Genomic DNA, 16159 nt, shown 5'->3' on the forward strand with positions numbered 1-16159 from the left:
GACTCCTGGACCAACAAATGAACAGCACCTGGAGGCTTTCCCAGAGCTGCTCAATTAGAAATCACACGTGAATTCTTAAAGTGTGATAAATAGGCCATTGCTTCTGATTTCCTTTCCTCTAATGCACACACACACACACACACACACACACACACACATATTCACCCATGCCGAATAGATATGGAAAATAACCCTCAGAGTGATACACTCAAAGTCCAAATTTATTATATGTTAAGGGATGTTTTCACATCCTTATTCAAAGAGATATCTTGAAAGAACTTAGCTGGCCATAAATCTCCCCCAAAAGCTTTGGAAACCCATTAGCAATTCCTTTGATCAGCAATAACTTTCTTTACAAAAGCACCCTTAGAAGCGAGGGGGATTAATTATGCAGCAGTTTGCTTCAAAACATTTTCCTTTGATTCGTTTTAATCCCCTGTCCATGTAATTTGAGAAGCAAATGGAGAAAACACCCACCTCTTTGGTCCAACTTCCCATGGGTCTGCCCAGTCACAGCAAGGAGGGTGCTGGCTTCCCAGAAGCAGCATTTGGGATTCTGTTCAATCAGTTCATCACTACATGTTTCATTTATCTCTCTCTCTCTCTCTCTCTCTCACACACACACACACACACACACACACACACACAATGCACACAGGTGCTGTATCTCCCAGCCAGGGGTTATGCCAAATTCCTTGAGGAATATCTCCAAGCCTTCTGTGAAGAGAGCATCATTCTCACCCTGACCTCTAAGGACACTCTCTCTGCTTTCCCTCTTCTGAATGACTCAAGCAGGTCTTAGTATTGCCAGTGGTTTTCAACACGATGCCTGAACGCATCATAAACATAGATGGGAGAGGTTATTAGCCCTCCCCTTTGGTGTAACTGCTAGAAATTTCCCCGATGGCAAAGTAATGAACAGAAGGGCAAGTCATGTCTGGCTGCCCCTTGCAGCCCAAACTGCCAAATCATAATTTTACTGGCTGCCCTCACTAATTGCATTTCAGTATGACTGCATGTGATCCTAATTTTCCTGGAAGAAAATCACAGAGTACAGGACATAAGCAATACAAATTCCTAGAAATGTTCTTCCAAATGGACTGGGCTAATCATATGCACTTCAGGATATGATGAAACCCCAAATTACCTCACTCGTCACTGAAGTGAGGAAATTTTTTTTTCCCAGAAAAAAAAAATGACAAGCTCAGATTTGGAAAACAGAGCATTGTCTTTCGCACACACTGATTCTTGCCTCAAGTGTCCATCTCTCTCTCTCTCTCTCCCTCTCTCTCTCTCTCTCTCTCTCTCTCTCTCTCTCTCTCTCGCTTTCACACACACACACAGGTGTTTTATGATTCCACTGGCCACTGCCCCTGGTTCTTGTCCCCCTCCAGTGGACAGTTCCTAGATTACAGATACAAGGGTTCCTAATGTATTTCTGCAAAGACAGCATTCAGAGGAGGTAAAGGTCCCTTCAAAGTTCCGTTCCAACACTGTAGAAAGCAGGATATTCATAGAAGGTTTTCCGAGTTTGGTTTCCTGAAACTACCACCAAAAAAAACAGTCACAAAAAGAAATTTCTAGTGAATTCATGGCACAGTTGGCAGTAAGATAAGGCTTCAAGTCTAGAGATGGCAATAAAGCATAAATCCAAAGACACGGTCAGCTAACGGAAATATTTGTTTGACGTCTCACCATTGGCTCAACTTGGGTAATAAGCCTCGTGGATGAGTGACAAAAAACATAAAACTTGCTAGAGTGTGCAGATAAAAGATTAAATAAGAAACATTTTGGAAAAATACTATTATCCTGAAAACCCTCATCAGATCCCAAGACAAGAAAGTATCTTGCCTAAAAATACAATGTGTTAGCCTTGATATATCAGTAAAGAAATTAAAAAAAAGAAGAGTGGGGGAGAAAAGAAAGGTGGAGAGTCAGAAGAAACACAAAGGAAGGAAAGAGAAGCGAGAGTTGTGGGAGGGAGGGAGAGAGGAGAAGGACAATGGAAGAAAGGAGATGAGGGGGAGGAGGGAACTCGTTTTTGAACTTAGAGCCTGAGTTTATTCTACCTAGATGGGAAAAGTGAAATGAAATGAAATTTCCATTTTGTTTCAAGTATCCCAAGTGTGAAAAGATGACAGGCATTCTTCAGGAGTAAATTTAAACCCTCTCTAATGACAGACATAAAACATCAAAAGCTTTTCAAGAATAAAGTTTTGACTATCATGAGATAACAATCAAAAATGCATCAAACACATCAGAACATGAGCCACATTGAATGAAAGATAGAAAAACAATACATTTATTATGTTTAAGAGATTTTGTATGTTGTAGCTATTAAATAAACATATGCTAGACAGTTACATATGCTTAAAATATAAAAAGAACTAAGAAATACAACAAAAAACAATATATTATCAAAATCAAGCATGAAAATTTGGATTAAAGGCATATAAAGTATAGAGTTTTTAATTAGAATGAATTGATGTATTTAGTAGAATATTAGACCTAGTTGAAGAGAGAATTAACACGTTGAAATACAGAAGCAAAGAAATGTGAGTATATTCATGGTAGCTAAGCAGTGGGACCTATGAGATATAAGAAACATGGAAGATAAATTTAAAAAGTCAAGCATGCTTCAAATTTCATATTTTAGAAGTGCATAAAGAGATTTTGGGACCAAAAAATAAATATTCAGGAAAACATTGAGAATTTTCCAGAACTGATTGATGGTATAATTTTTGCATTCAGAAATCTATACCTAAATACATCTTAGCAAAGCTGTAGAATTTCAAAGTCAAAAGCAGGCTAGAAGAAAGACCACATGCCAACAAATTGAAGTTATAACAATTTCCCTTTACAAATCATAATGGAAGATAAAGGACAGTAGAAGGTTATTTTTAATATGCTGAAAGAAAAGTGACTGTAAACCTAGAAGTATAAACAAAACAAAAAAGCAAAACTACCTTCTAAGACTAGATTTTTCCAACAACAAAATATAGTCCCTGCATTCATAGTTTTGTTTATTTTAAATACAGAATTGGAAAGGGAGAAACAGAGAGAGAGAGAAAAGATCTTCCAACTGCTGGTTCACTCCCCAGATGGTTGTATTAGCTGGGGCTGGGTTTAATTAGCTGGCTCCAGAGTCAGGAGCCTGGAACTCCAGCCAGGTTTCCCATCTGCCCTAGCATTTGGACCATCTTCTGCTGCGTTCCCATGCACATTTGCAGGGAGATGGATCTGAAATGGAGCAGATGGAACCAGAACCAGCACTCCTGTAGGATGCCAGTGTCCTAAGTAATAACCTAATCCTCTACGTCACAATACTAGCCCCTCTCTGGTGTTTTTAAGACAATGTTTTTAAGACAATGTTTTTAAGACAGTGTCTTAAGTAAATTTTCCACAAAATACACTTCAAAGAAGAGAACCCAGTCCTAATGGAAAGACTCAGAAGTAAGATTAAATTAAGAGCAAAACAATAGCAAACAGGTGGCTGCATCTAAGTGTAAAATGACTGGACTAGGGGAGAAGCATTGTAGCAGTGGTTAAAAGATGGCTTCTAATGCTTGCATTTCATATCCATGTACATGGTTCAAGGCCCAATTCAGTTTCTGATTCAGTTTCCTATTGAAATTCACACTGAAAGGCAGCAAATGATGGTTCAAGTGGTTGAGCTACTCACATCAGAGGACTGGATTGCATCCCCAGCCCCTGACTTGAAACTGGCCCACCTCCAGCTCTTGCAGGCGTTTAAGGAGTGAACCAGAAACTGGAAAGGATGTGTGTGTGTGTGTGTGTGTGTGTGTGTGTGTGTGTGATCTGTTTCTCTTTCTGCCAAATAAAATGAAATTTTTTTTTTAAATTTCAACAGCCTGTTTTTAAAAGTTAATAAAACGGTATCTAGAATACTGATGTTTATTCTTGGAACAGGCATTCAAAGATTCTCCTATTGTTTAAAAAAAGATTAAACATATTATTTCACTTTAAACTTCGTCAAAAATAAGCTTCGTAAAATTTCCAAGATAGTCACTAGAGGAATAGAATACAGATTTAACTTTCCAAACTTGGAGAGTAAACAAAACTAAATGATGAGAAGGAAAGAAAAAAAAAAAAGCCAAGTAACTCAAAAGAAAGTGGTCAGAGAGAGACAGTAGGAAACACAAAAGGCAAAAACACAGAAAGCGTGTGAAAAATAAAGTCATGCAAAATGGCAGGAAACGGACCAGATGTACCAAGGGTGAAAGTCAATACCAACCCATGCAAGACACTAGAAGAGAAAGCTGTTCAGACGACATTTGAAATGAAACCTACTGCTCATAACCATCTAGGAAATAAGTTATAGTAAAGCTTTAGCCTTGTTTTTGTTGTTGTTGTTTGCAGTTTGTTTAAGGGATATTTCAGACAGGAAAGCAAAGAGGGAGAAAGCCACTGTGGGCAGATCAAAAGCAAAAATGGACACAGAGAGATAGAGTGCTAAATCAGTGTGGAAAAAATGAAGCAATATATATATTGGCATGTATTTATATATATTCATAAAGCATAGTATAGTCATATCCACTTCATGTGAAGACATTTTTTTGAGATTTCTTTTTATTGGAAAGTTAGATATACAGAGAAGAGAAGAGACGAAGAGGAAGATCTTCCTTCCGTTGATTCACTCCCTAAGCGGCCGTAACAGCCAGAGCTGCACCGATCTAAAGCCAGAAGCCAGTAGCCTCTTCCAGGTCTCCCACATAGGTGCAGGAACCCAAGGCTTTGGGGCATCCTCCACTGCTATCCCAGGCCACAAGCAGGGAGCTGGAGGGGAAATAAAGCTGCCGGGATTCGGGTCCAGCGCGGTGGCCTAGAGGCTAACGTCCTAGTCTTGAATGCACCAGAATCCCATATGGGCACTGGTTCTAATCCCGGCAACACCACTCCCATCCTGCTCCCTGCTTCTGGCCTGGGAAAGCAGTCAAGGACAGCCCTAAGCCTTGGGACCCTGCACCCATGTGGGAGACCTGGTGGAAGCTCCTGGCTCCTAGCTTCAGTTCAGCTCAGCACCAGCCATTGCAGTCACTTGGGGAGTTAATCATCTGACGGATGATCTTCCTCTCTGTCTCTCCTCTGCTCTGTATATATCTGACTTTGCAATAAAAACTAATAATCTTTATTTTTTAAAAAAGTGAACCTGGTGCTATGGCATAGTGGCTAAAGTCCTCACCTTGCATGCATTGGGATCCCAGATCTTTCTGTCTCTCCCTCTCTCTGTATATCTGCTTTCCTAGTAAAAATACATGATTGCAACGAAAAAATCCTGACTTAATTTGAACTATAATACTGCAACTAGGTGGAAGAATCCACCAAGGGGGTAGGGCACGGGGAGGGGTTGGGGGAATCCCAGAGCCTATGAATCTGTGTCACATAATGCAACATAATAAATAAATAAATCTTTTAAAAATCTCAGGGGTCAACGGAATTCAGCAAGAAAGCCAGAATGTATTTAAAATAAAGAAAATACTACATTATCGAAACTAGTGAAATAGCAGTAAAACAGTGACTGAATTATTTAGCTTCAAACTTTTTATATTACACTTGAGCTTAGCCAAAAGGCCGAGAAACGATCAAATTTGCTACATTAATAAATAAGTAAGTTTGGGGCCAACACTGCTCCATAGTGTGTTAAGCTGCTACCTACAATATGAGCATGTCATCTGGACAATATGAGCATGAGCATCTGGACACTGTGTTTGGGACCCAGAGATCCCAGTGACCATCTAGCTTCCTGCTACTGGCCTGGGAAAAGCAGCTAAAGACGGACCAAGTATATGAGCCCTTGCTACCCATGTGGAAGTCTCGGATGAGACTCCTGCCTCATGGCATCATCAGCCTGGTCCAACCCTGGCTGCTGTGCTCACCTGGACAGTGAACCAGATCTCTCTCTCTCTCTCTCTGTCTTCATCTCTTTCTATAACTCTTTCATAAATAAATGATCCTTTTAAAAACAGAAATTTAAAACATTTAAAAAAATCATCTGAGAACCATTACTTACAAAGCCAGAAAAGGAATTAGCATAAACTCCCAAAAAGCAGAGTGATAATAAAGAATAGAAATGATAAAAAAAAAGTGATATTTTCAAGTAATAAAATTGGTGATCTCTAACAGTTTTTATGTCAAAGAGTGTAACAAAAAGAGAAGAACATAGCAGAAATTGAAAGAAAACCAGGAGTCTGTCATAACCAAACTTGTGCCCATAAACACGAAAGTGTTTTTCACATGAGCAAACACCGAAAAGGCGTTCCTAACATCTGACACAAGAAGAGACGGACATGGCAAACCTGGATTTTCTTCTAAATCTTGCAGGAACGAAGTCAATATTTTCAATTTGGCACACGCACACACAAATACCAGGCTTGAACAACTTTATAAGTAAATTCTACCAAACACTGAAGGGGTAGAAATTTTCCAGATTACATAAGCTGTTTCAGAGAAACAGAAAGTGGCGTGGGGGATGGGCAGCAGCGTTCTCCAAGGTGCTTTATGAGGCTGGTGTGATCCTGACTCCCAAACCAAACAAGGAGGCATTGAGGACGGAAAATCACTGGCCCATCTCCCTCCTGAAGGGACACAGAAATCAGACACAAAACCTCAGCCAGCTGCATCCAATCATGGATTTTAAAAGGTATCGTACAAAAGCTGAGTTGTAATATCCCAGAGACCTAAACTTCCAGTAGCTATCAGATAATCCAACAGTGTTCCTTGCTACTTCACTCAGTGGATTCACACAGTGGTGCACGTGGGTCTGGGGTCACGAAAGAGAAAGAATAAGGAAAAAGGAGAAACTCCTCTGGAGGGTGTGGCCAAAATGCAAGATTCTGTTGATTCTGTGACATTGGAAACATCTGCATTTCAGGGAAAGTGCTTGGTGCATTAGTGAACACGCTGCTTGGACAACTACATGCTGTGTGAGACTGGCCTCGTCCAACTCCAGGCTCAGCTTCCAGTTCTAACTTTCTGTCCGTAGGCACCTGGGGAGGCAGCAGGAGCAGCCCAGTGACTGGGTTCCTGCCATCCACATAAGCGACTCAAATTTAGTTTGTGACTTTGGTTTTGAATTGGCCCCGCCGTGGCTGTTGTGGGTATTTGAAGAGTAAGACAGCTAATGTGCTCATCGCCTCTCTTTGATGGTCTGTCTTTCAAATCTGTAACTTTTTAAAAGTTTTTTTTTAAAAGAAGTATTTTTTCGCATACTTAGCAGGGTAAAATTAAAACTCAGATCATTTTTGCCAAAAAAAGCTTAAGGCATAAAAATAAAAGCTATATGGTAAAGAGTTCAGTAAAATAGTTTTCTTCCTTTTCTCATCTGTCCTCAAGTCAGTCTTAGGAATGACTTAAAGGAAAAGATTTTTTTTAATTTATTTTATTTTATTGGAAAGTCAGATATACATAAAAAGGGGAGACAGAAAGGTCTTCCATCCTCTGGTTCACTCCCCAAGTGGCCACAACAAATGGAGCCAAGCCTATCTGAAGCAAGGAGTCAGGAGCTACCTCTGGGTCTCCCATGTGGGTACAGGGTCCCAAGGCTTTGGGCCATCCTCGACTGCTTTCCCAGGCCACAAGCAGGGAGCTGGATGGGAAGCAGGGCCATCGAAACATGAACTAGCGCCCATATGGAATCTCAGCACCTGCAAGGTGAGGACTTTAGCCACTAGGCTACTGTGCCTGGCCCAATAAAAGGTTTTGAAAACTTATTTTCAGTCCAGCTTCCTGCTAAGGCGCTCAAGAGGGCAGTAGAGGATGATCCAAGTACCTAGGACCCTGGAACTCACATGGGAGACCCAGATGGAGCTCTAGGCTCCTGGTTTCTGCCTGACCGGTCACCAGTCAGTGCAGCCACTGGCAAATGAACATGTTGCTCTGTCTCTTTATCTTTCCCTCTATCTCTGATTAAACAACAAAAAGAACCTAAATTAATGTGAAATTGCAAAACTGTAAAATCAGTCCAAATTGAACATTGCATATACTCCTTTTCAGTGTCAACCAAGAATTTAGGAGGAAGGTTCTCTTCTCATATTTCCATTATGTTTAACATTCTTTTAGAAACACCAGTCTTAACACTTACGGAAGCAAGTGTTTACAAACAGATTTCAGATAGACACCCATGATCAGGAAAGGGGTTGATAGATGTATGTCTACACTCCTCGGTCTGCCAACATCTGTTTAATTGGCCAAAGAATGGAGTAGGCAAAGTTCACAGAACTAAACCGTCATTCCTCATTGTCCACAAGTCAGAACTCCACCAGTGACTGCTTTTGGGCTTCCAAGGGGTAATATGGGGCCATTGCCATAGGCTCTGAAACTGTGAGGTGTTACAGCCGAGAGCAAGGGCATGTGACCTCCATTCTGAGTCATATTCTGCATCACCACCGGTTGGTTCATCGACGGTGAACACAGAGATTAATCAGTGCACTGATGAGATAGTTCACAGAACTTTCTAGGAATGTTTCCCTGCCACTATTGATACTTTCTTGATCATCTCAAGGAAAACCAAACAGAACAATAAAACAGTAATGCTATTAAAGAGAGAGATTTATTTGCCTACTTGGCAGGCAGAGCACCAGAGAGAGATGAGAAGACAGAGGTCTTCCATGTGCTGGTCACTCCCCAAATGCCAGCAATCGCTAGGTCTGGGCCAGGTAGAAGCCAGAAGCCAAGAACTCCATGCTGATCTCCCACATGGATGGAAGGTATCAACCACCTGGGCCATCAACCATTGCTTTCCTAAGTAAATTAGTGAAGAGTTGGATTGAAAGCAGAGCAGCCTAGACAGAAGCCAGCACTCCAATATGGGATGCCAGCGTCAGCACAAATGGTAGTTTAATCCATTGTACCACCAGAGCCAGGCCCAATAATGTTATTTTAAAAGGTCAAGTCACCTAAATAACAGATTATATAACTGAATCATATAAACTTGGAGACATTTGTCACTTTTTCTTTAGGAAATACTTCCAAAAGTTTATGGGACATAGAACTAAAAGATAAATTTATTTGAGCACAAAATGTTTTGAAATTCATGCAGTTTCTTTTATACTACATGTTTTCCATCAACTTTTTCAAGACCCCTTCCTGTATACAACAAGGATAAAGCTATGACATTGGTAATCAGTATAGATTTGCTGATCATACTAGTTAAAGCAGAAACTCAGTACACATGAGGGACCACCCATATCTGTGTGTATATAGACAAAAGCTTTCCACCTGTCTTGAAGCTTGCTCTCCAGGAAGGGTGTCATGAACCTGTGGAAATCCCATAGGAAAAGCGCTATGTATTCTAAGAAAAACTAAATACTTAGCCTCAATGCAAGCACAATGAGTCATCAAGGGAATATTTTGAACTTTAAAACCAAAATTTTAATCTGCAGGATAGAACATAGCTATCAAACAGCCAGCCTGTGGTCCCACACCTTAAGCGCCTGTGTCTTATCAGTCACTAGTTCAGATCCTGACTGTTCTGCTGTGATACAACACTCTGTTACTGTACCTGGAAAGCAGCGGATACTGGGGATACTGGTTCAACTACTTGAGCTCATATCACACAAGTGGGATACTTGGAATTCCTGATTCCTGCTTTCTTCTTTGAGCCGGCCCCAACCATTGCAGTCATCTGGGGAGTGAATCAGAGGATGGAAGATAACTCTCTCTCTCTCTCTCTCTCTCTCTATTAAATAAATAAACAAGTCCTTCAAAGAAAATAAAGCTATCACCAGGAAGCTAACATGAAAAATTGAGTGTTAAGAATGTAACACTTAGAAAAGGCAATTGCCATGTAATTAAGTAAGACTGCACATCACCCAGCCCCATCTCATTACCAAGTTATCTGATACTTTCAACCAAGGTGAACGGCATGGTGTCTGCTCCTGAGAGGAACAGTGCCATAGGAGTGCAAGCAGTGGGAAGAGTTAGTGCTCACCACAGATACCGAAGTCATGGGAACACATGAGGAGGTCAGAGAGATGGGGACAAGAAGGTGACAGAGGGTGACACCTCCAGCTGGCCGGGAAAGGTCAGGGAAAAGCAATGAGTGTTGAAGCAGAGGCTGTGGGCTCAACCCTGTTGGATTCCTGAAGCATTTGCTTTCTCTTGTCTCCTGCAGTGTTTACATATCCAGAAAACGGCACCGATGATTTCAGAGACCAAGCAAAGAACATTAACCACCAGGTATCTATGGATGTCACAAACAATAGAAAAGATGGGAGCCCTTGGATCAAACCACCGTTCAAGGGGGTCATGAAATCTGTTTAGTGGGTCCTAGAGCAGCATTTTTAGAGAATAAAATAGGACAATGGAGAATGTATCATCGCATAGGTGGCACAGAAAAAAAAGTAACAGAAAACCACAGTTCATGACAGGCAAAAAAGGGTCAGTAGGGTGCACCTTTTTGTCCCTGATATATACTTGTTTGTGGCATACAAATTGATCCCTAAGGGTCGTTCATATTTTTTTCTGGAAAATGGAATGAGAAATTAATCGATTTTGTGCAAAAACAATTTGAGCACCAAGCACACTTTCTTTGTAACAGGCATTCTCAATGAGTGTTCTGGAAGATTCTATGTATGCTATATGTGCATATTATAGAGTTATATCTTATGCCTATACTTTATGGTGTATAAGTACATGTTATATTTTATACCTTCAAATAGAATTTAAAAAGTTAAATGGTACAATATACTTCAGCTTTGAATAGCCATGTGAATAATAAGCAAAAAGAACACCACTATTTGTATGAGATGTATTTATGTACACACATAGCACATTATATTATTATGTATTTAGGTATACTACACAATTGCACGCTACTTAATAGAGCTAATAGAAAGTATCAATGTTTATATAACATTTATTTCATTAGTGTTAAAAGCTAATATGTATGTGACGCTTGAAAATCTCCTTACTAATCTATACATTGGGGATAATAATAAAACTTAATAGGGTTATCATGAAATTCAAGTGTACTGGTACATGTAACACAGTGCTTAACACGTCTGGTTAACTATCACCAGTGGTCATTGTGATGGTAGTTACGACAAAGTTTCATTGACAGTAGCTGGTGATTCTATTACATAAACTCAGATACCAAAGTCCACGAGTTCTTTTTGTCCACATAAATGAGATAATTGATAACAGAAGTAATTGAATATATCCAATTTCCTCTGATGTGCTGGGCACCAACTTTAAGGCTAGCTAATAAAACATCAGTTTTAGGAAGTGGCAGTTTTTGCTAATACTCCCACATCCCTCTTTGTTTAGAGAGATTCTTTCCAACTCCAACCATGTATCATTTTTCATGAGAGGAAAAAAAAGTATTTGAAGAAAATTACAGTATTTCTCACAAAGGATTATTTTCAAATGTTTTTTCATGAAATCAAATTCAGTTAGGAAATCAAAAGTAAACCTAAGGGTAAGAGATTTTATAATGCTTAAAAAGTTAAGACACATAACTGAAATTATGTTGAAGTAATTTCTCCATTTCCTCTTTTTTTCTTTCCTCTCTTAATTTTCTCCTCCTTCCTTGCCTTAATTTTCTTTTTTTATTTTTTTTTCTCAGGGACCTCTCTCCAAAGACCCATTACAGATGAACACCTATGTTGCCTTGTACAAGTTTGTACCACAGGAGAATGAAGATTTGGAAATGAGGTAACAATACACGTTAAAGAAAAAAAAAGAATGATAAAGTCTTAAATTCTGTTTTTCTATGTTAAAAAAAAAAACAATAAGAATTCAGTTTTATGCCCTTCCTAATGTTTCCTACCACCAGCCTGCAGAGCTGGATAACCACACATTTCTGGGCCTGCTTCCAGAGCTTCCCACTGGGCAGATGTGGGGTGCGGCTCCAGACGTTGTATCTGCCCAGTCCACAGGCAGTGCAGAGGCTGCTGGCAGGGGGGACCATGCTTTGGGAAGCAGAGTTTTAGGTCACAGCCAACAGAAGTGTCAATGTGCATTTTCACAAAGCGAATGGTACTTGGCCTCCTATAGATCCTTACTGGGGCAGGGGGAATTGAAATAAAAAAGAATTTAACTCCCAAATAAACATTGATAGGACAATCAGACTAAAGTATGAGGGCCAGCTGGGAACTATCCTCTTGATAGTAATTCAAACTTTGGCAGAACAAGGTGAGTTCTGTTGATCCTGAGATAACCTAAGCCTTCCTGGTATTTTTATTATTTATTTATTTATTTATTTATTTATTTATTTATTTATTTATTTATTTATTTGAAAGGTATAGAAACAGAAAAATAGATACACAGAAAGATTTACTACCTATTGGTTCATCCCCCCAAAAGCCCACACATGGCCAGGGCTGGGCAAGGTTGAAGTCAACAGCCGAAAACTCAGTCTTTATCCCTGACGTGGGTCTCAGAGAGCCACATACCAGAGCATCACCTGTTGTCCCCCAAGAGGCCGAAATCTGGAACACAGCAAGTGTTCAACTCCAGTTGCGCCAATGTGGAATGAGATGTCCCGAGTGAACCACAAAGTCAAATGCTTGCCCCTAAACCTGTTCTATGATCACAAATAAGGCACATTTCTCCTATCTTAACAGCTGGCCGAGTTACAGTCCTTGTCATGCATGGTACCATTTATACCCATCTCATTTCTCTTATTTCCTCATGCATTGAGTAGCAGCCTTCTCGCCTTAAAATATTTGTGAGACTGAAGTGAAGCCAGCACACAAAATATATAGGACATGGCTCATCATCACAAGCTCCGATATCTGTGGTCAGCTCAAAGAAAAGGCCTTAATGCTGTCCCACACTTGGAGGATCTCAGGCCATGGTGTCTGCAATTCCCACCCTAGACAAGATAAAAGAGCCAACGGAGACGCATTCTTTCCTTTCCTGGTAAAAATAGGTGGACACATTCAAGCTGGAAACTGCCTAATTGCAGAGATTTGAGTGTGGACTGCACTTGTCTGAATGCTGTGCAGGCAGTCATCAGTCCCAGGTCACTTCCTGCAGGTGCCTTCCGAAGTCTTGGCTCTCCACCCTGGAGCTGGTCAGACTCTCCCAAATCTCCAGGCTGTGTTGTTTTTTGGGCCAGGTCTCCCACCTCTGTGACATCAGCCTTCTATTATTCTACTTTCCCAGAAGGAGAGAGAGAGAGACAGAGAGAGAGAGAGCGCAACCCACTGAAGGCTCCTGCTAGACCCTATTCCATGAGTTCCATATGCTGTCAAAGCAAACATGAGTCTAGGGGGTATAGCTCAGTGGTAGAGCATTTGACTGCAAAGTAAACATGAGCCTGGGGCTGCTCCTTCACAGGGGAACACCAATCAGACAGTCCACAGTGGGTATATTTATCCTGCTGGAGCCTGGCCACTCTCACTGGCTCACATACCAAAGTTACCTTTGCATCAGTATTCACTTGGGGTTTGCCAGGAAGTCATTCTGGGCCCTTTCCTGGGCAGAGGTCAGGCTTCTCTGTCCCCCTTAGACAGCTAAGCTCAGAGCATTCCTGAACACAATTGTCAGGCTGACCTCACTGGTTAGAGCTGTAAGCATGATCCAAACTGTTCTGGTATTGTGGATACTGGAAGAGGAGAAAGTGGCATTTATCAAGGGGACCCTGTTCTGGAAGACCCGTGAAAAGCTCTGTGAGTCGGTACAGATCCAGTTCAAGTAGGCTTCACTGCCAAGGTGTCAACTCGCCTTCAGCTGATGAGCCAAAATTACCAGCTGATGATGCAGAATTTTGTAATAAGTACATCTCATTGAGTCCTCTGGAGACTGTTGTCTGAATGTCTGAGAGTTAAGACTTAAGCACTCACTATTGCATAGGTTCCTGTAGGTTTATGACAGCAGATGACTCTGAAGGCATCAGACTTTTTTTAAAAAGATTAACTTATTTTTATTAAAGAAAGGCAGATTTATAGAGAGAAGGAGATTTATAGAGAGAAGGAGAGAAAGAAGGCATTAGATTCGTAAGAAAGCAATTGCAGAAATACACAAAGCATGGCTGGGGATCATGGGGAACCCAGTCTTGCTGCCTGCTCTTGATCATATCTTGGTGCACGTATTTAAGTTGGTCGTAAACCATCAAATGTCAAGTTGTCTGGTCACAAATCCAATGTTTGCAGTCTGCTATGAGACAAACAAGGCTATTTGTTCGCAAGGGTAAAATGTCACCATCACACAGATGGTGATATTGGAGTGATACATCACACTTACATTTTTTGCTAGGAAATTGTAGGATCCCATTTTAAAAAGCCAGGCACTTGATTCAGAATGGGTAAATCAATGCTTCAGGGATTTGGTGTAATTCCTTGAATGAACTGTGACTTTCTGGGTTATCTTCTTCTCTTCAAGCTGTAAGGATTTTAAAAATTCTTTTAATAAAATGTGATGCTCATCTACCCACATCCTCATCTGTTGGAGCCCAAGAAGTTGAGCATGCAGACAAGGGTAGGAGTGTGAGCTCCAGGGCACAGAAGCCAGCAGTCATCAATCATCATTGTCTCTTCAGCAAGCATGAATGATCCATCTGCTCAATAATAGGAAGGGCTTATTCTGCTAAAGGCCAATGGTCTAGACCTGTGTCTAGCAATGGAGAGAGCACAGCACACTGTCTACCGCCTCTCTCACTCTTTAGAGTGACTATCACTTTCTGCTCAGGCCTCATGTCAACCTCAATATCAGGTTCTCTTAGCCTAAAATCTACTGTACTTATCGCCCATCTGGTCTGTCATAGAAGATCTTGTCTCCTGTCTTGCTCCCTCTGTCCACTTTGTTATGGGTGAAGAGAACACTAAGGTACTGGTGATATGTTCTGAGCCCCATATAAATAGTAGAGTACTAAACAGATTTATATTCCAGCACATCTGTTTCTTCAGATTCATTTTATTTGTTGAAAGAAGGAGTTACAGGGAGGTAGAGGTACAGAGAGTCAGAGACAATGATCTTCCAACCACTGGTCCACTTCCCAAATGGCTACAGTAGCCAGGACTGGGAATTCCATTGGAGTTTTTCATATAAGTAGTAGGATCCCAAACACTTGGACCATCTTCTGATGATTTCCTGTGCATAGGGGTCTAAGCCAGGAATGTGGAACTCCATCTTGGTTTCTCACATAAGTGGCAGGGGCCCAGGAATATGGCCCGCCTTCTGCTGCCTTCCTAAGTACATTAGCAGAAGCTGGATTAGAGGTGAAGCAACTAGAACTTGAACAGGTGCTCATCTGGGATATTAGCATCACAGGCAGTCACATTGCCAGCCGTAACAGTGGATGGATTTCTTAAGTATATTTTATGCAGTGGAGACCATTGGCAAATCACAGCACCTTGCAGAGGAGTGTTCACTGTCCGGGGAATCTTGGCACAGTTATCAGCTCCTCCTCTCGGAACCACTCTTTCCACTTCTGAGAGCTTCAGCAAGGCTTAGCAGGGCTCCTTCCAAGTTGCCTTGTACCCTCAGTTCTTTGTGAATGCAATAGTAATTTGCTTGGAGTTCTTTCGATTCCTTCCTGACCAATACGATTTACTGTGGAATCAAAGCTCACCTCTCCCTCCCAGGAATACACCCTGACCGGCCTCTCCAGTCAACTGGCTTGCTTTCTCATTTGTATTCTCCGTTATGTTACCACGGACTCAAATTGTCCACTAGTCATAAAATGTCAGGAGTAGCATTCATTCACTCCATCTCCATAGTACATATTGTGAAATTTGCTACTGGATTTCTATATTGATTTGGATAGAGATAGAGACAGAGATCTCCGCTCCGCTGGGTCACTCGCCAGATGCATGCCGCAATAAGGGCTCTCACCCAGCCCAAGACCAGAAGCCAAGAACACAAGGTGGACCTCTCATTTGGGCAAAGGTACCTACTTGTTCAAGTCTAAACTGTTGCCTCTGTATGGGCACATCAGCAAGAAGCCGGAATTTCAAGCAGAGCTGGAATTTGAATCCAGACACACTAATGAGGGATGTGGGCATCTCAACAACTGTTCCAAATGGCAGCTCCTAAGTAATTGTTAACAATTGTGCCTTCTAAATAAATAGAACTCTGCAGCCGATGCGGACTGTGTCAACTCTCAGCCTTTCTACCATCACAGACAGAGTGTAAGGGAGTTAGGTGGCAGAGGAGAGAAGAGTATTAGCTGGGAGTCTGGCTGAGTCGCTTCCAG

At 41.2% G+C, this 16159-nt stretch overlaps 1 protein-coding gene across 5 annotated transcripts in view; it reads left to right on the forward strand.

Annotated features, from left to right (window-relative positions):
* The window catches only part of STAC (SH3 and cysteine rich domain), a 132096-nt gene that overhangs the window by 94289 nt on the left and 21648 nt on the right, over positions 1 to 16159 (forward strand). For all 5 annotated transcript variants that reach the window (XM_058657138.1, XM_058657140.1, XM_004588229.4 and 2 more), the window contains 2 exons: positions 10133 to 10197; positions 11585 to 11673. In XM_058657138.1, coding sequence (XP_058513121.1) covers positions 10133 to 10197; positions 11585 to 11673 — 154 coding nt within the window. The remainder of the gene's footprint in view (positions 1 to 10132; positions 10198 to 11584; positions 11674 to 16159) is intronic.

Source organism: Ochotona princeps, chromosome 30 (assembly GCF_030435755.1).
Source record: "Ochotona princeps isolate mOchPri1 chromosome 30, mOchPri1.hap1, whole genome shotgun sequence".
In the NCBI taxonomy this organism is placed as follows: Eukaryota; Metazoa; Chordata; class Mammalia; order Lagomorpha; family Ochotonidae; genus Ochotona; species Ochotona princeps.